Source organism: Hoplias malabaricus, chromosome 12 (genome assembly GCF_029633855.1).
Source record: "Hoplias malabaricus isolate fHopMal1 chromosome 12, fHopMal1.hap1, whole genome shotgun sequence".
Taxonomy (NCBI): domain Eukaryota; kingdom Metazoa; phylum Chordata; class Actinopteri; order Characiformes; family Erythrinidae; genus Hoplias; species Hoplias malabaricus.
Window position 1 is genome coordinate 1,942,486 of NC_089811.1, and position 25,291 is coordinate 1,967,776.

Sequence of the window (25,291 nt, forward strand, 5' to 3'; positions counted from 1 at the left end):
TAATTTAAAATCTGTTTATTAATGATTATTAAATGTTGTTAATGCATTAAAAGTCATTAATAAGTTTACCTGTATACATATTAGATACATGTATTCTTATTTTAAGGTAGTACCAATAATTTAAATGAAATGAGTTTTATTCAGTTAAGCTCCATTGCTGGAATTAACACTGTCCATAAGACATAAAAAAGCCATCTGCTGGACATCTGGCGTAAACTTGCACATGCAGACTTATAAATGTTATTATAGTTATATTTGTTCCTAATGTTGCACATCTACACAGATTTGTTTACCTTGCCTCAAAAGTAATATCTTGATATGTGAAACCATTTTAAATCTACAACAAATACCTAATGTTTTTCATTTTTAAATTGTTTTAAGTTATCATAAAAATAATAAACATGCAAACATATAAAAAGCTAAATAAGCCTACAGCAATCGCAAAATGAGAAAGGTGTTTTGTTATTAGATTTATTATTTTATGATTTATGGTTTTACTTGCTAAGAAAGTGTTTTGTTTTGTTTTTTCAGTGCATTGTTAAAAGTGCAAATACACACGTTTGTGTCAGGTTGTGTTTTAATATACCTAAAAATAAACTGGCTTTAGTTATTATAAAGCCTGTAACAATTTACAATGTACATTATGTCCCTTTTTAATGTACCTTTATATATATATAGTATATATTTAAGTTACAAAATATTCAAATTTTGATATTTGTTGTTGGATGGAATCTTTTAAAGCCATGTTCCCATTTAAATAAATGGAATTATAACTCAAATATTTTTCTGTTTGTTTACTACAACATCATGACCATCTCCTTGTTTCTACACTCACTATCCATTTTCTCAGCTCCACTGACAATAGAGGAGCACTTTGTATTTTTGCAATTACAGACACTGCAGACCACTACAGTGTCATTGAGAATGATCCACCTCCCATATCATACCGGTTCTATGTAGGTCCTGACAATTGAACAGTGTTGAAAGGAGCAAACAAATTATGCAAAGTGGACTACAGACTGTAACTGTAGAACTATAAAGTGCTCCTGTGTGGTCAGTGGAGCTGATAAAATGGACAGTGATTTTAATCTAGTGATCTGAATTGCTGTGGTTCCTAAATGATTCCACTTACACCAATGACTTGTTGCTATGGTGGCATCCTATTACATCAGTACAATGCTCAATTTCAGTGAGCTCTTTAGAATAACTTGTTTTACAAATGTTTGTAAATGTGGGCTGCTTTTTTGTGGGCAGGTTTTTGATTGTATACACCTGTAGCATACGACTGAATGAAACACCTGAATTTACTAAGAGTTCCCAATATTTTGTCCTTAGAGTGTGTCTCTTACAGAATTTAAACATTTACATTAGTAAAAAAAAAAATAAGGCACATATTTTTATTCTGAGGATTTTTCTTTTTTTTGATCCTGCAGTTTGGGCCAAAAAGGCAACATGTCTCATTCGAATGTAAGTATGTGAAAAGAATATGCGTACAGACTGTATACAAATTTCGAATGTCATTTAACAACAAAACAAAAGAGAAACATTTTCTATCATATTATTTCACTGAGGACTATCAGACATGCTTTTGTATTTAACACACTAATCTTACTTTAAAGAAATGAAAAGAATAAAATGTTGCTCTTATGATCATATGTGTCACCACTACAAAACGACTACATAGATGATTTTATAACATCTCTCAAAAATATGTACAAATCAATAGCTTGATATGGATCTCTTGGGAGTGTCAACTGGGATTCAGCCATAATTATATTACAAAGGTCATATACATCTGGATCACATGGCACTGACTGGCGAAATGTACATTCAGTTTTGCATGTATGAATGTCCTCATCTTCAGCTGAATGAAGAAAGTCTCTGGTTCCATACAGTTCTGGCAGTCCATACATTGTGTTTGGCCGGCCACTAGGAACACTGTCATTCTTTGATGGTCTGATGGTGTGCGAATCCCACACGTCTGCAGTGTCATCCAGCTCATCCTAGAAAAAAGGTTTTAAAAGATGTACCAGAAAACACCAAAATTAATTTCAGTATTACAATCCCTAACAATGTCCCTATTACTACAATGTTTAAAATACAAAGTACAATTATTAGACACATATACTTTTACCAATAAACATAACGTACAAACATCTCCAGTGCCAACTTTGCCTATTCATTCATTCATTCATTGTCTGTAACTCCTTATCCACTTCAGGGATACGGTGGTTCTGGAGTCTACCCGGAATCACTGGGCGCAAGGAAGGAACACACCCTGGAAGTGGTGCCAGTCTTTCACAGGGCGACACACACACACACTCACACTTATGGACACTTTTGAGTCACCAATCCACCTAACGTTGTGTGTTTCTGGAGCGTGAGAGGAAACCGGAGCACCCGGAGGAAACCCACGCAGACACAGGGAGAACACACCACACTCCTCACAGACAGTCACCCAGAGCGGGACTCAAACACACAACCTCCAGGACGTGCCGCCAACTTTGCACATTTATTAAATTTAAATATAACTTAAATATACGGTAATGACAAACACCATCTCCAGAAATGTGGGGATGCTGTGCAAATCATTCACCTATTTTGAATTTGATGCCAGCTTAGGGTTACAGAAAATTTGGTATGAGAGCATATTTACCTATGTGCTGCATCATTTTGTGTTTTATCCCAAAACGCTGTATGCTTGGGAACTGAGAAGACCAAGTTCTGTAGTTGTGAAATAACAATTTCACCATTCTTGCTAAGATTTCAGGTGCTTAACAGTTTGGGTGTCTGTTATAATTGTTTTCAGTGGGTAACAGGTCTGGATTAATTTAGCTCCTGGACTCTTTACTAAAGGAGACATGTAGAATGTGGACTGTCCTTCCAGTCACTCCATAACCTGTATATTTATTATTCAGCTTTATAATATATATATATATATATATATATATATATATATATATATATATATATATATATATTAGTCCCCATTTTTAGTTCTGAAAGACTCTGCCTCTCTGCTTTTGTTGAAGTAACTGTCTACTGAACTACTGAACAGAGAAGGTTGTCTACTGGAACAATGATTTGAAGCAATGCAGTGAAATAAGGATGTTGGATTTTCAGCACCCTGCCTCATCCACAACTCCCCAAATCATCCCAAAAGTACTGGGTGGGACACCATCATTCCAGAAAACACATTTCCAGAACTCAATGCTGGGGGCTTTATATGCTTCTAGTTCCCATATGGCTTTATTTATGGTGACAACAGGTTTGTGTTTATCTGCTCCTGAGAGTCTTATTCTATTGCCAATACTTCTGTACAGGGACTAGACAAGTTGTGTACATTGGCACATCTTTGTCAGCAATTGGTGCAAGTTAAAGTAGCTGAATGTATTCATTAAAAGGGGTGTACACAAACAATTAGAAATATTTTGTTGTTTATTTATAGCCTTGCTAAAATAAATAATAAAAAAAAAATAACCAGCTTAACAACCCCTGTAAAAGACTGGCACCCCCTCCAGGGTGTATTCCTGCCTTGCACCCAGTGATTCTGGGTAGGCTCCGGACCCACCGTGACCCTGAACTGGATAAGTGGTTACAGATAATGAATGAATGAAGGAATGAATTAATGAATTTATACTATGTTTAACAGATTAGGATATGGTTTAGTCTGTATAAACTGTTCAGCCTCTTTAATCAAACACCATCTTAGCACTTATCAAATCAACACCCATCAAATAGCTAATTCATCAACTCACCTGTATGAGGCCCATGCAGGAGAACTGAAGAAGGCTTTTGTCCAGAAATTCTCCATCAAAGAGCCCCCTTTCCTTGAGGTCAGCAAAGAGAGCTATCCAAAACTGCATGCATTCTTTCCTTAAGAAACCCCACCAGCTTTCTATTCTCTGGTTGGCTGTGCTTGCTCCATCCAGATAGCTCTCTATGCTTCCATGGCGATTCCTTCTGAGGAAAAATTGAAAATCACGTACGTGTCCATTTTCTGTCCCACAGTCTCCTCTCACGATTTCTGGGCAGCCCCCCAAACGCTGAACTGCTTGGATGTAATAGCCTCCAACCAACCTTGGGTCGCTACTGGTAGTATAAGCATTCAGCCAGATTATTTTCCTGGAAAACCCATCTATACATCCATTGATGCAAATTCCATAATGCTTCAGCTTATCATAGGAGTCTAAGTGCCAGATGAAGTTTGGTCCTTTTGAAAAATAATTCCGTCTACACAGCCTCTTTGCTCTTCTGAGTGCGACCCCTCTGGGGTCTAACTCCTTGAGAATCAAACGGACATCCTCCTTTCTCACTCGAAGCCCATTTAATCTACATTTAGCATACATCCATCGGTATCCATGGAGTTGTCCCGAGCTCTGCAGTTGCGACTGAACGAAAGTAATAACACTATGTAGATTAGAGTAATCCTTCCTTCTAGAAAGTCCCATAGACTGCAACAAACGTTTCAGTTGGCGCTCCCCAATAACATATCCATGTTTACCGCTGAGAAGAGATGCAATGTCTTTATATTTCAGTCCAAGATCAAAGTAAAATTCAGCGAGCTGCTCCATAGTTCACCTGACACACACAGCAAGCACACAATCAAAAGTAAGCACAGTACTGTACCATACGGAGCCCACAAAGTATTTGCGAGGGAACGCAATTGTGTTTGCGAGGGAACGCAAAACGATTTGCGAGGGAACGCAATTATGTTTGTGAGGGAACGCAAACATTTGCGAGGTAACGCAAAACTATTTGCGAGGGAACGCAAAATCAATAGTGTTTTTTTATTTTCCCCCCAGTCCCTTTAGGGGCTCCGTAGTATTCCATATAAAGTTAACACATATTTTATTAATTTTTTTTAACCATATATCAGGTGGAGGGAAAATACATGCTAAGAACAGAATCTTTGATAGAATAAATGTTTTAGTAATATCTATTCTAGTCTTATAATTTAGTTTTTTATCTTTCCATTTCTCAACTTCTTCTTGAACTTTTTCTGTTTTCTGAGACCAATTTGCATCTACACAACCTGTGTTATCTATATAAATTCCTAAAATGTTTATTTTTTGGAATTCAGGAATGTTGATTTTGAATTTATTATTTGGATCTCCTATCCAGACACTTTCTGATTTATTTACATTTAATTGTGCCCCCGAAACTTGTTCATAAATTTTAAAATGATCGTAAATAATGTCTAACTCTGATTGAGATTTAATAAAAACTGTTATATCATCAGCATATGCAGTAATTATTATTCTTTTATCTCCTAATTTAACACCCTGAAGCCTCTGGTCTGTTTGAATGTTCATTATTAATGGACTTATAGCCAAAACATAAAGTGCTGCACTAAGTGGACAACCTTGTTTAACACCTCTATATATTTTAAACTGTTCAGTTAAATGTCCATTTACATTAATCTGTATTTTAGACTCAACATATAGACACATAATCATTCTAATAAAAGTTAATGGAAATTTATACATTTTTAACACTTCCCATAAATATTCTCTAGAGATATAGTCAAACGCTTTCTTTTGATCTAAAGCAACTATGTAAAAGGATTCATTGGTTTTAGTACAAACTAACTCTCTTAAAATACCTAAATTATCCCACATCAATCTTCCTTTAATAGCACAGGTCTGTTCTTTGGTGATAATTCCATCAAGAACATCCTGCAACCTATTCATAATAATTTTTGCATAAATTTTATAATCAATATTCATTAAAGTGAGATGTCTCCAATTATTGATATTTTTATCACCTTTTTTATATAATAGTGACATCACACCTTCATAAAAGGTGTCGTACATAAATCCTTGTTCCACACCTTCATTAAATACTCTAGTTAATAATTGGGAAATATCATACATACATTTGTTATAAAATTCAGCAGGTAACCCATCTTTTCCAGGAGACTTTTTTAAATTTAATTGTTTTATTGCTGTAATGACTTCACTTTCTATTATTTTGTCAGCTAAAAAATCATACTCATTATTATATTCAAAATTTAAGTATTTTCTAAAATGTTTATTATCTATTTTAATTTCTTTATACATCTCTTGACATAATATTTGAATAGATTTTCTAATCTCGTCAGGCTGATTAACAATTTTACCCTTTTCTGAATAGATTGATCCAATATAAGAGCTTTGTTTCCTTTTTGTGTATACAGACATAATTTTAGCTTTATTATGAATTTCCTCCATATTAGCACCTGCTAGAGTTTGTAGATTTGAATATAGATCATTATTCATTGAATCTATTTGTTCCCTCAATTTTGACATAATACTTTCATCTTCATCACTTCTCTTTGTACACTTTAATTTAATATATTGCATCATTGTTAAATTATATTTGTCATTTTTTTCCTTATTGTACGTCCGACATTTTCCTTTAAAAAAATCTCTTATCTGTGTTTTTAGAACTTCCCACAGCTCTCGATCATTTTTAGTAAAAATTTTTAAAGATTTTATTCTATCAATCTCTCCTTTTAAATCTAATAATACTGCAGGAATTTCTAAAATTTGTGTATTTAATTTCCAATAATTCTTTTTAGTTTCACCCTTTACATTTAAATTACAGATTACAGCTAAATGATCAGAATCAATAATCATTTTTGTTTTATAAGTATAAACTTCTAACCCTTTATTTATATAAATTCTATCAATTCTGGTCTTACAAATAGTACTAAATCTGGTAAAATCTATTTTATTAGGGTATAGTATTCTAAAAACATCAGAAAAATCTTGTTCTAACATCATTCTTTTTAAAAAGGGACCTTCTCTTCGTATAGCTGCTGGATTTATTGTTATTCTATCTATATCATCTGTTATTGTATTAAAATCACCACAAACAATTGTCAAAAAACCTGTACACAATAACACTTTCAATTTTTTAAAAAGCTGGATTTTTTTTACTGTACTTTGTGCTGTATAAACATTAATAATTCTCATTTTTCTACCACTGTGGAAGCAATCCATGCACATTAGTCTTCCAGGAATAATTTCTCTACTTCTTATAATCTGGAAATAATTATTATAAAATAGAAAACCAATACCATCTGCTTTGCAATCACCAACAGAAAAATAGGAGGGTCCTTTAATCCATAGTTTTCCTGTTTCATTAATATCATCTAATGTAGCTAATCTTGTTTCTTGAATACAAACTAAATCTAAATATTCTTTACTTAAGGATTCTAATTTTCTCTCCTTGTTTAATTTAGACTGAATTCCTCTTACGTTACAAGTGGCTATTCTAATACCTACAGTGGACATATTTTATTATGGATTTTGATTTCTTTTCTTTTTTAGAACACTTTTTTTGTTTGCATTACCTACTTTTCTTGGTGACAATTTGCGTTTTTTCTGTTGTAATATATTTCCCTTATTGGTGTCCTGTCCTTGATTGCAGATTGAAGATTTTCTAAAGTCAGTTGTCGGCAACATTGTAGAAGCAGGATCAATAGGAATGTTTTGTCCTGAAGATGGAGATACCTTTACGTTCTCAGAAGAGAGGTCTCCACTCGAGTCTTTATCTGATCTGGAAAAGTCCTCATCAGAACTTTCAGACGAAGAGCTGCTGCTACTGCTGTTACTACTGTCATCATTTGAAGATCCACTGTTGCTTTTTCCATCTTCATCCGCTTTTTGCACTTTGCTATTGACTTCATTTCCTCCATTCACCTGTTGATTTTGGATGTGACCAGACTCTTCTATATGAGAAGTTCCTTCTGCGTTCTGATCAGCATTTTATGGTATCTGTTCCTGTTCAGAGTCTTTGCTTCCAACTGCAACTCTTTCTTGTTCCATCTCACTTGGTATATTTTCTTGTTCTTGAGTAACCATATCTGAGAGTCTTGACATTGCTTTAGAGCGATTTACATATGATTTAGGGCACATAAAAAAATTGTGCCCTTCCGCACCACATAGTGAGCATATAGCTGTTTCTCTACATTCTTTTCCTTTGTGGCCAAAGGAACCACATTGCCAACATTTAATCTTCCCACAATCTTTGGCCTGGTGATTTTCCTCTTGGCAAATAAAACATCTTGCCACTTGGCCTTGATATGATATTTTACCATTGTGGGGGCCCAAAGATATGGAGTTAGGAATGTGTAATTCTCTGCCATTACTGTCTCTCTTAAGTTTCACTTGATACTTTCTGATGCCATACCATAAACCAAACTTGTCGACTGGTTTGACTGCAGGTTTCAAAATATCACAAAAACGATGCAAGTATGTTTCAACATCTTCGTCTGAAATTCTCCCCGTCCAAAACTTGACAATGATTGTTTTAACATCAAGGCTTACAGGTGAGAAAATCTGAAAATCCTCCCACTTTTTTGGGTTATTTCCATAGATTTCAAGAAAAATACGAATACCTCGTTCATTTCTGAAACACAGCTCGAAATCTCTCCTGTTTGGAAGGCTTATGAAAGAATAAATATCTTCTGCATGGAGCCAATGAGACTGGAATATCAAATCGCCAACAAAGTCTCTGTTAGGAGGTTCACCTAAACCAGTAAAGGTGATTTTCACCCAGTATTTAACTTGGCGTTCACTATGTGCCTTGTGAGATGCCATAATGGCACAACCGCCGAAGCGGTGTCGTATAGCTTCAACAAGAAAGTATCACTAAAAAAAATATATATATATAAACGGGAGAAACAATAATAAACTTGACGTTAGACTGCAAACACCGCGAGGTGCTGCAGAGTACAAGCACTACTTGTCTTTTTTCCCTGATTCCTCCCAAGTACACATCTCTGCAGGCCGGAAACCAGAAAGTGGGGGATCTAGATGTTTTGTGGGAAGGCGAATGTAGGAAATGCAGCCTTTGTGTTTTGAAAAAAAGGGCATAGTTTATCTCCAACAGAACTAGGTACCCTCCACTAGTTGTAGTTTAAAACATTACGTTTCAGTGAAAACTAAATACATAGCACTCCTGATATTTTAATGATATATTTGTGTTAATCTGATCATGGGGTGAACTGCAAACTTATGAAATCCATTAGGTCTCTCATGTCTATGTAGCAGACTTGAAACTGCGCTGGTCACAGAAGCAGACACACACACACACACACACACCAGGGAGTGGAGATCTGGAGATTTATTCTGAATAAAACAGCATGGGGCACAGTAAACTCATGCAGTAAATCAGCACCCTCTCTCACCCTACACCATCCACTACGCTTCTAACGAATCCCTAATCATATAAACAGTTTCATATGAAGAGAATAAAATACACTGATGAGGGTTAATTTGTACCTGACCACAGATATGAGGAATTTTGTGATGCATGACCTCATCTACTCATTAACAGTGTCAAACAAGTTCCGTACAGAACTGTTTAATGCTGAGCTACTACAAAGAACTCAAAAACCCATGTGAGGAAAAGAGGAAAATAATAAAAAAATATAAATGAAATAATTACATGGATAAAATGTAATATTTTGATCGTGTAGTGTTTTAAATACTACATTAGAGCCCGACAGATCTCAATATTTCATATAAACCCTTATTACAATCACACAACACTGAACATACCTGAATAAAACAGCATGGGGCACAGTAAACTCATAGTAAGCACACAGCACATCAGCACCCTCTCTCTCACCCTACACTGGTGACGCCAAAGAAATGTGACCGTGTTATACATCGCTAAATATCGTTCATATTTGACACAAAACAGACGTTCCAACATTTTCTCCTGAGATATTATATTACACGTAATCACAATTTCATTATTTAGTGGCTTAATACTGCATTTCTCAAGGAAAGAGAGCAGCAGGTCTCACCCGTACAGCTTCCACTGTGTTTCTAATGAATCCGGGGGGAAACCGCTGCATGTGCACTTTGAGTGTTACATTAATTAAGACCCCAGCTAAAACAGGTTCAGGGGGGAACCCAAAACGGTTAGGAAAATTTAACTTATTACACTTCAAGCATATAGTGACACACACACAAAAAAAAGAAATAAAGTTTTGGTGAAGTTCACAATAGCCATAATTAATTTATCACAACAAACAATATAATTATAAATAAAAATAAATAAACCAATTTAATCTCAGCTACATCTACAATCATTATTTTAATTTGATTACAGAATTATAGGACTGTATCTGTTTTGTACTCAGCACAGTATTGGATTATAATCAGTTTAAATGTGTAAACCCTTAAGTAACACTTATGGCCCACTGTTCAAATAAATATTTAAAGCAGCTCCTTTCCATTAATGGACAGTGGGAGAAATGGTGCTAATAACTTACAAACAGTCATAATATTCAGCAAACCTCCCATGACCCCTCGGTCACAGTGGGTGTATATGACACTAGAGTCAGTGCCTGTAGCTACAAGGTGAACTTAATAAGATGGAAACTCACTGTAATGTAGTTATGGTTTAATGAATTCTGAGATAGTGGTGAAATCTTTCAGGAAATTTGGCTCAATTAAGAATATAAACAGACATTCAGAGACGTTCACTGTACTTCATCTAGTTCCTCTGTGTGGTTTTAAATGATTCTTTATAGAAGTATGTCCTTGTTGTAGAGTATTGTGTGTTACTCTTTGTGTTCAGATGATCACACGCTTTGATTCGGCATCAGAACCAGGTCCTGGAACCCCCTACTCACACAATTAGTTGAATCAAGTTTGTTTGAACAGGTCGAATAGGATCAGAGTTGGATAACACTGTCTCAGACTGTCAGAAAGACTCCCTTTATTATTACCTGGATTGTGCTTGTGAATTTGTAGAAGGACTATCATTCATTCATTCATTCATTCATTGTCTGAAACTGCTTTTCTAATTCAACTCCTCACAGACCGTCACATGGAGTGTGGCTCAAACCCACAACCTGGAGCTGTGTAACTGCATCACTGCCTGCCTCACCACTGTGTCGCCCGAAGGGCTATCCATTTATTTTAATACAGTTCATTTATTCAGTTTCATTTATTTCAGAAACACACCATATGTACAAATATTTGAGGACAAAGTTGTAACGAATGTATTCTACATTAAGTTGCACCCATTTCTAACACAGACGTGCACACACTGCCTCTCTGATCCCTGTAGAGAAACACTGACAATAGAACTGGATTCTCTGGAGTAGAGAAACATGAACCTAACACCAGGCGAGGAATATATAGCCCCCCAGCACTGATCTGCACTGATGAACCCATATTTACGGTCATGTCTCTTGTTAGGAAGTGAGTAGTAGCCTCTATGTGAGTAAACATTATCATTCTCAGTGTGGTCTCAGTTAAATGGTTATTCTCTTTATTTATTGCAGGAATTTCACACATTAATCCAACCACAAACAAGTCTGTGAATCACATGATGCTGAAAATGTACTCCATATAATGTACTCAATGTTTACAAGGTACAATATTAACACTGAAAACAGAACAGTTATTACATGTTCAACATGTAATCAACACAAGCTTTTAGAAACAGCTCCATATCAGCCCTGTTTTTAAAAACAAATCAAATGGGTTCTTTAGCCTCTGGGTCGTCTCCAGAGCCTTTACGACAACTACACAGCTCGAAGCCAGCGACGTGCTTGAGTCGTTCTTCTGCACTCACTTGGAGCTGCCTCCGGCCTGCAGAGATACCCTTCTCGATTCCCATGACAACCTGAAGTAGATTTTTCACAATAAAAGACTGGGGTTTTAATACATTATTCAAAAAATATTTAACTTCATAATTTGTTCTAGACTCAAAATTGTCCGTACGTGTGAGTGAATGTGTGTGTGTGTGTCGCCCTGTGAAGGACTGGCGCCCCCTCCAGGGTGTATTCCCGCCTTGCGCCCAATGATTCCAGGTAGGCTCTGGACCCACCGCGACCCTGAACTTGATAAGGGTTGCAGACCGCTAAGTGACTTTCTGTGTCCCAAATGGCGCTCTAGTCACTATATAGTACACTATTTTAAGGTAGTGTCCGAAATCGTTCCCTACCCTCGTGAATTCGAACACAGCTCACACTCGCGCCCAAAAAAATCTCAAACTGAATTTTTTAACGGAAAAAGCACGTTATGTCGGTGAGTAAAAACATTTTGTTTGTAAGTATTGTTTGTAAGTATAATTACAAAGTTCGTTGTTGTCAGTGTTTTTGCTAGATACACGAACACGTTATAAATACGTTATTTCAGTATGTATTAGGAGGGTCGAGGATAAATACACGAATATTCAACTGCGGCACGCGTGTTGTTTGTGGTTGATTTCGCCAAATAATTAACAGAGTTACTTAATTACACACAGAAAAAACTCGCTGATAATATTGCCTCCGTGTAAGTAACAAGATTTTTGACTTAAAGAAAAGCTTATAAATGTAGTTACTATGAACATTCATATCACACATAAACTGTAATCTCCTTTTATGTTTTATTTTTTTCAGCATCCAGCCCACGTTCAGGCCACTTTTGACCCTTCAGTGTTCAATGTTCTCAGCTGTATCTATGGGATGTTTCAGTATGAACTCTCCATGGCCCTTGGTTGGCCTTTTGACTTCAGTCAGGTGATTACTTCAGATTATGACTTTTTTGAGGATACATTTCCAGTAAGGCTTTAAACTGCATTCTAAACTTTGTCATTTGTCTGTGAGAGTGACACCCCACAGCTCCGTAGGTGGTGGTGCCGGTTACTTTCAGGGAGCATGTCACCTGCAGGGTATTTACACCTGTTACTCAAACAAACATATTTACACACACATGCAGCTTCCTCTTCAGACACATTGTACATTGTACTGTGATGTTTTGCATTTTGGAGAGACCACTTGTTAAAGTCGTTGTATTGAGTTATTTAAATTGTTTTTGTTTCATTGGTAAATTGCAAACAACGTAATGTTTGTAAATGTAGCTGATAAACCTAATTTTCAATTAACTTACATCATTTAAATTCCAGCTGTATTTTAGAACGGTGAGCTCTAATGTACAAGGAAAGGTCAGTAAACAGAAGAAGGGAAAGACTGAGGAGCGTTCGAGGTCTGATGGTTTATATGAATTTATAAGGGCACATGTCAGTGTGGAACTAGTGTGACTTAAAATCAGTTATTTACAGCATCTGATAAACTCAAATTAGACATGTTCCATTGTTAAATAGTATTTATATTAATTTCAGTCTGGATTTCACCTTGTTTTTTTCTGTTAACAGTAAAGGAGACAGAATGTTTACCGTCTCCATTGAGCAGGTGTTTATTATGTGTCTGTTCTTGAAGCTGAACTGGGCATTTCAACTTTCATTTTGCTTCATGTGCAATAGACTTCACAAATGAGAAAACTGGGGTTTGTTTTAAAAAATTAATTGGAATGTTGGTTTCTGTGGTAAATTTATATTTAGCTTTTTTGTTTCACTAAATTTAAATAAACTGTTAAACAATATCTGCACTCTTCTAGAACGTCTTTAACAGATGCCCCTCTCGGTCCTGGAGCAGATTCTATTAGAGGTCGTCCTGGAAGAGGGGGACCACGCTTTTTTTAAAGCTCTCACTGGTGTGTCGACTCTTCCGGGACACTGTTGGGAGACAGTCATTCCGGGCCCAAGCACATTTTCAGAGGCTTTACAGTGAATATAAAGTGCTTTATTGTGTTTCAGTAAACTTTATTTTAAGATGGTTGTATTCCTTATAAGAAGAGGTGGTAATCTGATTATTAATTCACGCCGAGACGGCAGCCAGCCGACAGTGCCAACGTGCAGCCAGAATCAGCCCAGATCTACCTTGCTAGCTGGGCTGTGTCCACTCTCTGTCCACTCTGTGAGACACTCCTCCCTCGTTGGTCCACCTTGTAGATGTAAAGTCAGAGACAGTAGCTCATCTGTCGCTGCACAGTGTGTGTCGCTCGTCCTCTAGTCCTTCATCAGTGACACAGGACGCTGTCGGCTGGATGTTTTTGGTCGGTGGACTGTTCTCAGTCCAGCAATGACCAGTGATCCAATACAAAAATAAATAAGTAAATAAATCAAATCAAATCAAATTGATTTGTATAGAGCTTTTTACAACTGATGTTGTCACAAACCAGCTTCACAGAATTCAGGTAAGACAGAGGTTTGACATTAAATGTAAAAATAAATGTAAAAATGTAAAGAATGTAAAGATGTAAAAAAAAAATCCTCAATAAAAAATGTAAAATAATAAGTAAAAAATCCTACATTAATTTCTTTCCGCTGAGTAACTGTTGCAGTGTCTTTTATTTTGTCACTATCTAATGGCATCTATGAAATGAAACAATATCTACACAATCTACACGGCTTTGGTTAGAATATGATGTTTTAAATTTTTTGTGAATATGTTGTTGTATAAATATAGTTGTGTGGTGAGAGGAAAAGAGGGTGACAGAGAGACTCCTGAATATTCGCTACTGTACTTCTGTGCAAAGGAAATTTTTATTTAAAAATCCCAGCAAATTGTCAAAAGGACTGTTCGTTAAAGGGTTTACTGTCTTACAGATCAGGGATGGGTCTCATACATTAGCTGTAATTTTGTCTCTGACGTTTGTAAGGACGTATAGTTTAATTCAAGGTTGTTTTTTGTCGGAATATCAGAAATACACCAGTGTCCCATGTCTGTAAAAGCAAAGTAAATTAGATTGAAGTGTATCTGAGAGACTGTGTGTTTATTATTTAAGGATGAATGATATTGATTAATTTCAGATTTTTACCTGTAAACGGGGGAATACAGACAATTAGCTAAATGTGTGTCGTGTCTGTAGTCTCTTACACACTAAAACAACACAGGAGTGAAATTAGACCATTACTGATACTTGCAGTAGTTTACAAACTACACTAAACTACAGTAAAAACGGAGGTGACGAACAGAGGGTGGGAAAAGCGCTTTGTGATTTATTATTTGAAAATTAGGACGTATGAGCCACTAATAATAATAGAGCTGTTTTATAATTATTGCTCTATAGAGGGGATGGGGGTATGTAACAATTTAATATATGTATATATAATATATAGAATTAGTGTTCTCCATACTACAGAAAGAAGTTAATAATAATAATGATATTTGATCAAGTGCAACCCACAAGAAATACTACACTACACCACACCTCTTATATTAGTTAATGTAACTGTTCCAGGCCTGTGTTGATGGGTTATTGGGAATACATTTCAATAGCTTTTTTAATATTATTGTTATTATTATAATAATTATTATTAACACCCTTTTTGTAGTATGGAGAACACCAATTCACTTTAAATAATTCATTGGGCCCAGCAACTCTAATTTCCAATGCTGTATATTCATTAATTCATTGTCTGTGACCCTTATCCACTTTCTTGGTCGCGGTGGGTCTGGTACCTACCCAGAATCACTGGGCGCAAGGAGGAATGCTACATATTGCAAATAACATTTTATTGTTAAATAGCGCCCCCCCCCCCCCCACCACACACACACACACACACACAATAGGGCAATATTTACAAAACAGCTGTTAAATTTTGTGGCTCATAATTCCCAATTTTCATATAATAGCGTCAAGTGCTTTTTGCCTGCTGTTTGTCACCTTCATTGTTACTGTGTAGTGTAGTTTGTTATTGACCCATTCACATGCACAGTTCAAGAACACAAATCAGGTAACCCATGGATACCACTCTTGGTGACACTTGGTGTGACCTTAGGCTCATGTGCAGTGCTCCAGAGCTTCTTATATATTGTTTCATGCTGAAATCACTCACTGAAAGAGGTGCCTACCAGGTGTCTTTACACACACACTCTTTCACACACTCTCTCACCCCCCTCTTCCCCTCAGGTGTCCAGACTGCTGTATGAGCATGCTAAAGAAGCTGAAGTGAAGTTTGACTGTGTGTGTAGTGATGTGGACACAGCTCTGCCACTGGCCACCATCATCTGCACCAACTACAACTGCCCCATGCTCATGCGCAGAAAAGAGGCCAAGGACTATGGTAATCATTCATCTCCTTATTATACTTCTACAGTACAGGGACAGTGTGAGACGATGAGGAACTCCACTCTGCTCTTCCCTCATCACACAGCATAGTCCCGGCCAATGTGATTATTTGTCAGATTTACATTTCAGCATTTAGCAGACACTCTTCTCAAGAGCATAATTTCTCAGAAGCATAATTTTAATATTTTTTCATTCATCGCCTTATTATACTTCTACAGTACAGGGACAGTGTGAGACAATGAAGAACTCCACTCTGCTCTCTGGGTGGATGCTATGGGCCCCTGCCTTCCCTCATCACTAGGGGTGTGGTGAGATTAAAACATATTTCTCGTCAAGTTTATACCCGTTTGATTGTGTGAACTTTTTAAGAAGGATCTGACAGCGATGGCAGCAAGCGCGACAGCTCATAAGTCAGAGCAGCTCTCAGCAGAAGAGGTATAGCTTGTGATGAGTTATCTATTTAGTTACAGAGGAGCTTTTCTAGGAACAGCTGGAGTTGGAGGACATTTTCAAAGAAAATGCTCCCGCTGTTTTTAAGTCATATGTCTGGCTGCATTTTGGGCTCCCAGTGGAAAAAATAAACGGTGACAGACAGGAATAGTTCTAGTTCGTGAAATACATTTGGAACTGTTTGGCAAGATTCCAACGACCTCAATTGATTTGCGAACTAGAAAAGTTAGTTCCAAACTGGAACCAAAGAAGACTAGGTTCTTCAGCGTGAACCGTGGCTTCGTCCGTGTTGAGGTTTAGTAACTCTCAGAGACTCAGATACAGTGTTATCACCCAGTGGAGCTGAATGGGGTCATTTACAGTGCTCCTTATAAATAAATAATAGATAATAAAATAGGAACATGCTCTGTTTGTGTGTGTTTCTGCGACTGTGTTTGGCGTGAAACCATGCACGTTGTTCAGAGGCACGGCTCTGCGTTGGTTACGTTTCTCTGTGGTTCACAAGCTCAGCAGGACGCTTCAGAACTCTGCAACATTTACACAGTATTATGTCTGATCTCACTCCACGGCAAACAAAAAATAAACAATGACCCTGTCTTGACTCTGACAGTTTATCTGAGGCTCTGGCGCTGTATTCATCCACAGCTAATACAAGCACTATGCAAGAACACTTACAGCACCTCCATGGCTCTCTTCTTAAGCCAGTTGTGCCGGTAAAGAAAATGGCAAAAGGACAGACAACACTTTCAAATGCCTTGGACTTCCACAGTCAAGTGCTAGAGCCACAGCAATAACAAGAGACGTAGGCATTTTTGTTGCAGTTGATATGAGACTATTTTCTGTCAGTACCAGTCTCTTAGCTCTGTATTGTGTTTGAAGAAAAAATTGCACAGTCTTGGACATTTTAAGCATAGATTTAATATGACTGGTTATGGTTTGCACTTATTGTGCTGTGGAAAGGGGTCCTGTTAGGTCACACACTGCTTCAGTTAAAAGCTAGAAACTCCTGCGTATTTCCTACAAAGTTAAGTCTCAGGTGACTCAGTCATACAGGAGAGAAACCAGTCGGCTGAGTTTGCGTTTTTTAATAAAGCAAATAAAACCAAAACTTTTTCCAAACATATTTTTCGTCTTTTCTTCAGTTTTCTTAAAACTATTTAAAAATCTTGTTTCGTCTCATTATCGAGAACACTATCGTATCTCGTCTTGTCTCGTGAGATGAGTATTTCGTCACACCCCTAATCATCACACAGCACAGTCCCGGCCGAAGTGGTCAATTGTCAGAATTGCATTTCAGCACTTAGTAAACACTTCTTACTACAGAGATCTGTCATCATGTTCAAAGAATACACACTCTCCGAGACAAACAGGATTAGAGTTCAAACTCCACTGAACTAAGACCCCACTCAATACAGGAGTCACTGCTGAACCCTGAAGAGCGTAATACACACTCACACACTGCAACACCTCACCACAATAATTGCTGAGACCTGAGAAAGAGACCCAGTTCAATATGTTGATAAGTGCAGGATTAGTGGTCATTTAAATACTGCACAAACAGATGAGTCCTCAGCCTGTGTTTGAAGATGGTGACGGACTCTGATGTTTGGAGAGTGAGGCCCTATCACACTTCTTACTTTTACAAATAAACCAAAGAACAGGGCTTTATTCCCAGGCTACTATCTGTGCTCTGTAGGCAGTAGACTGGGGCAATAATGTAAATTTAGACAAATAATTAGTATCTCCAGAAATGTTGCCATAACCCATAATATACTGTGTTATAAATCAAGTACCTCATGTGATTGTTACCTTTCATCTGTGTAAGGCAAGTGGTCATTTTATTTCAGCCTATGGAAGTGATCCACACAACAGACACGTTTTACCAGACACGTTTGTTGGTTAAAGGGAAACATTTTGCTTTTTGTTTTAACTACTAGATTTTATACAATACAAAAATTATGCTACTAACCAATTAAATACAATTGAATGTAATATATTTATTTGTATAGTACCTTTCATACAGAAACAACAAGAATGTAGAGTGCAAACTCTTGTGCCAGTGCTGCTTCGTGACGTGTGTGTGAGTCAGATTTTGGTGGGGCTTTGTTGTTCTGTGTACACACATCACATATCTTTGTAGGTGCAACACCTTTCAGGGTCCTCCAGAAAACTTTGGTTGTGTTGTAACTGGATTTGCAGCTTTTCTGAACCTGGATCATGTTTAAGAACTTGCATTTGTTTTCTGAATATGTATCATTTTTGTGAAATGAAGCCCAGGTGTTGTTTTGATGGATGTGTTTTGAAGCTTGTATTTTTGCAGTGCTTTTTGGGCTTTCTCTGCCACTGTACCCTCTGTCACATTGACCATTGTTCAGTTTCTGACCACAGGATTGCTGTTGTCCAGATGTCTGGGTGGTGGATCATTCTCAGCTCAGAGGTGACACTCAGTGTATTGTGGGTGGTGCTATTATGAGTGTCTCAGACACATCAGTGTTGCTGGAGGTTTTTTTTTTTTTTACACAAACTGTCACTGCTAGGGCACCAAACAAGTGCAAAATAAAGTGAGGCCTTATAGTTGCCTACCCTATTGCAGATATAAATGTTACTTGAGGTAATAAACTCACAAATTTTGGTAAGTTGCCACAAAGTATGCTAGTAACACAGGTGCACCACTTGGGTTAAAAGCGCTGTATAGTTGAAATCTTTTCCTACTTGATGCTTTAAGGTACCAAGTCTATAAATATTCCTCGAACTTAAACACTGATCCCCCGTAGTGCCTAAATAATAATTACAATGTAGTATTTGTATTCCTAGCTAGAACTTTTATCCACATTTATTGTGTCTGATTATGGAGGAACAGATTTGGACAGGGCTTTTTAACTGTCTATAAATATTGTCTTTCTTGACCTTCATGCTTATTAACAAATGCTAGAAGATCTTTGATTATTATGATTAATATTTAATGTAAGGTGCATTTCTCTTGGTTATAATTGGCCTGAGAAACAGATCTATATAGGATCTATATTTCACGACAGAGATAAGTGTGAAATGATACTATTGAATGTATTATTTTAGAAATAATAAAAATTGTTTTAAAAAATCAGACTTTTCTGAAATGAATGTGAATTTGAACGGGAAATTCATCGAGTGCAACATACGATGCTGAAGTTGGCTATATAAATATTCCACAGTAAAACTTCATCATATTCAGGATATTAATAGTCTGTTATATTATGTCTTCAATGAGCCTTTCAGATTTGAGACACTTTGAATATAAAGAGATCATATCAAATGAATTAAGCCAAATGTGCAATTTCTCCACACATTCTATCATGTCCAGTGCTATGTTCACAGGGCAATTACAAAAAAATTCCACAGTAAAATTTCTTCATCTTCAGGATATTAATAGTCTGTCTTCAGTGAGCCTTCCATATTTTTGAGACACTTTGAAAATAAAGAGATAATTTTCGCGGAATGAAGCTAAACGTGTAGTTTTTCCACTGTATGGAAGTTGTGTTGTTATTTTGCCATCTAGTGGCTTATTTTAGCCATATATGGCACAGATGTGGTTGTACTGTGAAACAAGCACTTCGGAAGTGAACTTGGAAAATTTCTTAAGGTGAATTTTCTGTTCCACCTTAAACGGCAAATAGGAACTATTGCTCCATTTAAGGTGGAACGGAAAATTGTAATGTTAGCCAAGAAGCTAACGGGCCAGCAGTATTCGCGCTGTGGTCTCGCGCGAGTGTCCTGTCAGAGCCGTTTAACGGCACTTTTTCCAGTTACAGTAAAATGACAATTAGAAAATTATACCTAACGCAATCGAGTACTCAGTAAAATTGTTAAATAAAAATTTGTTAAAGAATATATTGATTGTTAATGGTAATAAGCTGTTCAATTTCGCTGTTGAAATGAAAACCGGTGTGTGTGTGTGGGGGGGGGGGGGCGCTTTGGGGTTGGTATAAATTGCAGGTTACCAGGAGTTCTGATTATCTAACTTACCCTTATCTATTTGATTTCTCATTCAGAGATATTAGTTTCTTTGAACAGCCTGTTAATTAATTTATTTATTTATTTTTACCGCTGTGCTGCTACTTACATGCATTCCTCTGAAGAAATCCTTCAGTTACTCATCCAGGTCTTATAATACTTCTGTTGGATGCTTATTGGTCCTTTCTTATAGTCTACTCACAGTCCATTGGCTCAGTCAACATTCTAGAATGTCGTGGTCAATGTACTGATTTTACAGGTCAAATGTGTTAAAGAAGGACAGTTAAGTTATATTTTTTACTCTCAGCATATTATAGATCAGAGGTGTTTAGTCCTTATTGCAAAGGTCTTGCAGGTTTTTATTATGTTAAGGTAGAAGCATCACCTAATCAGTTGTTGGAAACCAGTTTATTAAAAGAACTGGAATTGCCTGTGCCCCTGCTTGGAATGAAAACCATGCAGCCCTCTGTGGTTATATTTGATGTCAGGATGCTGTTCAAACTATGGTTCCATGATCATAGCCACATTTTTACCCATTTTAGTTTTGCTAGACACAGTCAGTAGAACAGTAACCAGAGAAGATTTTTTCTACTGTGAATGGTTGTGTTTACAGAAAAAGCAGCAGACTTGGGACTAGAAGGTTGCTGGTTCAATTCCCATGACCAATAGGAAAATTGCGGATGGGGAGAGTGAAGGAACCGCACTGCCCTCCTACATCACCATCCACATGTGCAGTGCCCATGAGCAAGGCACATAACTGCTCCAGGTGTGTTCATTGACCCTAGTGTGTGCGTGTGTTTCTGTTCACTGTCACGGATGAGTTAAATGTGGAAGGCACATTTCATAACACGTACAATGACCAATAATTCCACCAAATCATGCTGCACTCAAGTCACTGTAGCACTCAACTAACATGTGTGTGTTTAGTCTACATTCATCTCAGGTGAATTGAGTGTTTAATGAAATATGTCTGTGTTAAACTGTTTTTGTCAGTGTTTACATTGGAATTGTGAACTAACTGACAGACACAGGATGTGCTATATTTTTGACGCAGCAGTTTTCTCGGTGTTTAGGTTCTGTTGCCTCCATGTGGCAGATTGGATGGGTCAGAATCACATGACTACAGCTCAGTATCGTTAGTTTAAAAGGGACACTACACCCACACACACCAGGACATTAACAAAATTAAAATGGAATGACCAGAATTAAAAGAAACATCAAAATAATAAATATTTGCAAGATTTACATTAATTAGATTCTGAATGTGGAAATTGATTTAATTTTCCATTAATTCCCCAGCTCCACCCGTTGCAATTTTCATGCAGAAACAGTAATTCGTGATCCTGACACTGTTCCTCTGTTAACTTTTTAACTTTTAAAAAAAATTTTCACAGGTTTTTCCCAAGAGAAAAACCAGAGGGAAAGCTCTGGTGGAGGAGGAGAAGAAGAAGAAGAAGAAGAAGAAGAAGATGAAGAAGAAGAAGATAGAGTGACCCAGGAGAAAACTCAGGAGCCTTTACCAAAATACCGGCCAGACTTGCACGGCACTCTGAAAAGAGAAACCCAAGACTGAGCACTGAGGCATGTGTTGGCTTCCCTTAAGTAGGAGTAGCCCAGGTGGAACCAATTGCCCCAAATTAAGAGTGCCTCTGTCTCCGTCTAGTGACTGGGGGTGCCTTAGCAGGCAGCCTCGCCCCAGCCCCAGGCAGACCTCTTACAGAATCTTCCTATAAACTCTTCATTCCAGACACAACCTTGATTCACTTATTTATTTACGGTAAGAAGCATGCATTATTAATATGACATTTTGGATAAATGACTTCTAGTCCATTTCATATCTTTTTAGAAATGCAAGCTAGTAACATATAAGACTTTTCACATATTTGAATAATGCAAAAATATAGTCAATTTATACCTTATCAACAAAATACCAGAAAATTATTTTGCAGATCCCTAGTACATGTACAGTACATATGTTTTCTTTTTTTTATTTTTTATATATATATATATATATATGGCGGCACGGTGGCGCAGTCACACAGCTCCAGGGACCTGGAGGTATGGGTTCGATTCCCGCTCCGGGTGACTGTCTGTGAGGAGTTGGTGTGTTCCCCCCGTGTCCGCGTAGGTTTCCTCCGGGTGCTCTGGTTTCCTCCCACAGTCCAAAAACACACGTTGGTAGGTGGATTGGCGACTCAAAAGTGTCCATAGGTGTGAATGTGTGTGTGTCTGTGTTGCCCTGTGAAGGACTGGCACCCCCTCCAGGGTGTCATCCTGCCTGATTCCAGGTAGGCTCTGGACCCCCCGCGACCCTAAATTGGATAAGCGGTTACAGATAATGGATGGATGGATATATATATATATATATACACACACACACACATTTTATTTATTAATTTTTTTAACAGTATAACTTAATGATGATGATGATAATAGTGAGCCAAACTGGGCTGGTATTTTAATGCTGGCAACATTGGTCAGTATTCGTCAAGCTTCTTAATATAAGTGAGTTTCAGGATTTCTTGATGCAAGTCAAAGTAAATAAGAGATGGATCTGATCTTAAGTCAACACTCCTACTCTGATGAACTTCATGAACATGGACCACACGGCAAGAAAAGTTATTCACAATTATTTCTATAACCATCATCTAAATTTTCATGATTGTGACAGTCCTATTTGCCACTTGGTGTTGACAGATTCTGCTGCACTATTGACCCTAGTCCATACACTTGTATTTACATTTGGTAATTATAAAAATTTTAACATTTTGTTTTATATATATATATATATTATATTTCCTTTTTGTTTAGTGGATTTCATCACTGCCTGTAAGCATTAGATAGAATGAAGACACTTATATTTACATTAATTCTTCACTTATGGCAGCTAGCTCCTTATTTTTATTGATATTTATCAAGCTTTTTATCGCTGGCTTTTACAAAGAGTCCCACAACTTTGTCTATTCTTAAGGTCAGTTTAGTCAAGTATTCAAATATTATTTAGAAAAGTTAAAGTTAAAAAAATCAATCTCTTTCTTTCTTCTTTGTAGAACCATTTGAAGACTCCTTTTATACTTGGACATTTCGAGTGAAGTGAACCTCCAAACAAATATGAAACTTCACATCGAACAATATAAGATTTGCTGTCTAACAAGACAACAGTCGGTTGCCTCATACCAGCAGTATTTTCTGTGTGCACGAAACTAAAAAGGATCCTGTGAACTAGAACAGGAAAATTAATTTATCTGCTCAGTTTAAAAAGGCCCTGCCGCCCTCTCACTAAACTTACATTAAACTCTTCAAACAGTGTCATAGAGACACCACATGCACATAGTTTTGATTGAGGACAAATGTATACCTTAGGTTCTGAGTGAAACGCTGGTTTATTTGATCTGAGATGTCTCTCTCCTCTCAGGGACGAAGCGGATGATCGAGGGCATTATCAAAGCAGGTGACGTGTGTCTGATCGTTGAGGACGTGGTGACGAGTGGCAGCAGTGTGCTGGAGACGGCTCGGCTGCTGGAGAAGGAGGGGTTAAAGGTGAAGGACGCCGTGGTGCTGCTGGACCGAGAGCAGGGAGGACGAGACATGCTCGAGGCCGAGGGTATCACCCTCCACCCGGTCTTTACCATCTCCACCCTGCTGGATGTACTGCTGGACGCCGGACGCATCGACCCAGGTCAGTTTCTCTTCCGTTCTCAGTCCTGGACCTGCAGCTCTCATCATTAGTGAATCCAGCTGCTGTTCTCCATAGAAAACATGAGATAACACTGGATGTTCTGAAGCAGCTGCACATGAGCCTGAGGTCACCGTACTCAGTGCTGTGTGTCAGCTCAAGGGGCAAAAAACCCTCAAGCTCTGGGGTGTGGGGCAAATAATAAACCCTCGATAAAACAGCAGCACCGTGAATAATTCAGTGTTTACTTTAGAAAATACATCAAATACAATCAGTTATTCAGAATCTAATATCAGTTTTTATGTTTCTAAATATCTAATATCAGTTATTCAGTTGTTCATGTTCAGTTACAATATATTCACTGTCTCATTAATTAACCCCTATCAAGTGTTCTGCTGTAAATAAGTGCTATTGATTACTCAGTATTAGTTATGACTGAGTGTTATTTTATAGAAATAATAGTAAATATAAAGTGATACCTTTATGAAGTTCTTATTAAAGAGTGAATAAATGTTGCCTGTTGCAGCCACACGCAGGAGCGTGAAGACTTTTATCAAGGGAAACCAGACCTTCACTAAACCACCAGGGAACAGCTCCCCCAGAGGCGAAGGAGATGATGTGTGAGGAGAAAACAATTGACAAACAGCAGATTTGATTCAGAAGAATGTTGCCCTGTTCCATAAAGAATACAACAAATAAAACGAGAAACTTGCCTTTCCTAAAGGAAACATGAAATGGCTGTGCTGCTTGGATCAATCTTGCACCCTAATTTTATCTTTCTTTTTTTTGTCTCACACACACTGGGTAAGACACCTGTAGGGTTGTGACAAGGACGCTCAATGTGGTGTAATAATTTTGTTGTTTGAGCGAGTATTAGTCATGTCATAACGAGTTAATCGCAGACAATTTTCTTTGCACTGAAAACACATTGAACTCTATGGGAGCATAAACACTCCCTAGAGCCGAAGAAAAATTCATAACTGAACCCGTATTTTCAGACGGTCTCAAATGTACAGGAGCTAGAAAGGGGACATTTCTCTAACATTTAAAATTGAAAAAGAAGTCTCTAGGTGAAAGTATAAGGACGTTTATGGCGAAATGCTCAGCTAAAAAGTGGAAAAAGGGTTTTCGGCGACCGGAAGTTATTCATTTTCAATGCGGCAGCTACACTGGGGTGTGTCTGAAATGATTCACCTGTTCACTCATTCACTGATCACTAGACTGTAGACTGTACTGTGTAGAACACTATATAGGGAACAGTGAG

The 25,291-nt window shown here is 37.3% G+C and overlaps 2 protein-coding genes across 2 annotated transcripts; one reads left to right on the top strand and one right to left on the bottom strand.

The window, feature by feature from the left end:
* Window positions 1-775: 775 nt before the first annotated feature.
* On the bottom strand, window positions 776-4,405 carry LOC136664271 (uncharacterized). The gene is made up of 2 exons (XM_066641399.1): window positions 3,759-4,405; window positions 776-2,003 (listed from the first exon to the last, which is right to left on the bottom strand). The coding sequence occupies exons 1-2, from the start codon at window positions 4,347-4,349 to the stop codon at window positions 1,677-1,679; spliced, it is 918 nt and encodes a 305-aa protein (XP_066497496.1). The 5' UTR covers window positions 4,350-4,405; the 3' UTR covers window positions 776-1,676.
* Window positions 4,406-11,997: 7,592 nt separating this feature from the next.
* Window positions 11,998-24,947, top strand: LOC136664049 (uridine 5'-monophosphate synthase-like). Its single transcript, XM_066641072.1, has 5 exons — window positions 11,998-12,041; window positions 12,398-12,517; window positions 15,753-15,906; window positions 23,767-24,030; window positions 24,554-24,947. The coding sequence occupies exons 1-5, from the start codon at window positions 12,036-12,038 to the stop codon at window positions 24,649-24,651; spliced, it is 642 nt and encodes a 213-aa protein (XP_066497169.1). The 5' UTR covers window positions 11,998-12,035; the 3' UTR covers window positions 24,652-24,947.
* Window positions 24,948-25,291: the final 344 nt, after the last annotated feature.

What these genes read in the sequence shown, in the direction of transcription:
- LOC136664271 (XM_066641399.1), bottom strand. Translation starts at nt 4,349, where the DNA reads ATGTATGCTAAATGTAGATTAAATGGGCTTCGAGTGAGAAAGGAGGAT. An exon ending in CCTGCATGGGCCTCATACAG is followed by an intron (nt 2,004 to 3,758) that starts GTGAGTTGATGA and finishes CCTTTTTTCTAG; the next exon opens with GATGAGCTGGATGACACTGC.
- LOC136664049 (XM_066641072.1), top strand. An exon ending in GGCCTTTTGACTTCAGTCAG is followed by an intron (nt 12,518 to 15,752) that starts GTGATTACTTCA and finishes TCTTCCCCTCAG; the next exon opens with GTGTCCAGACTGCTGTATGA. An exon ending in CGCCGGACGCATCGACCCAG is followed by an intron (nt 24,031 to 24,553) that starts GTCAGTTTCTCT and finishes TGCCTGTTGCAG; the next exon opens with CCACACGCAGGAGCGTGAAG.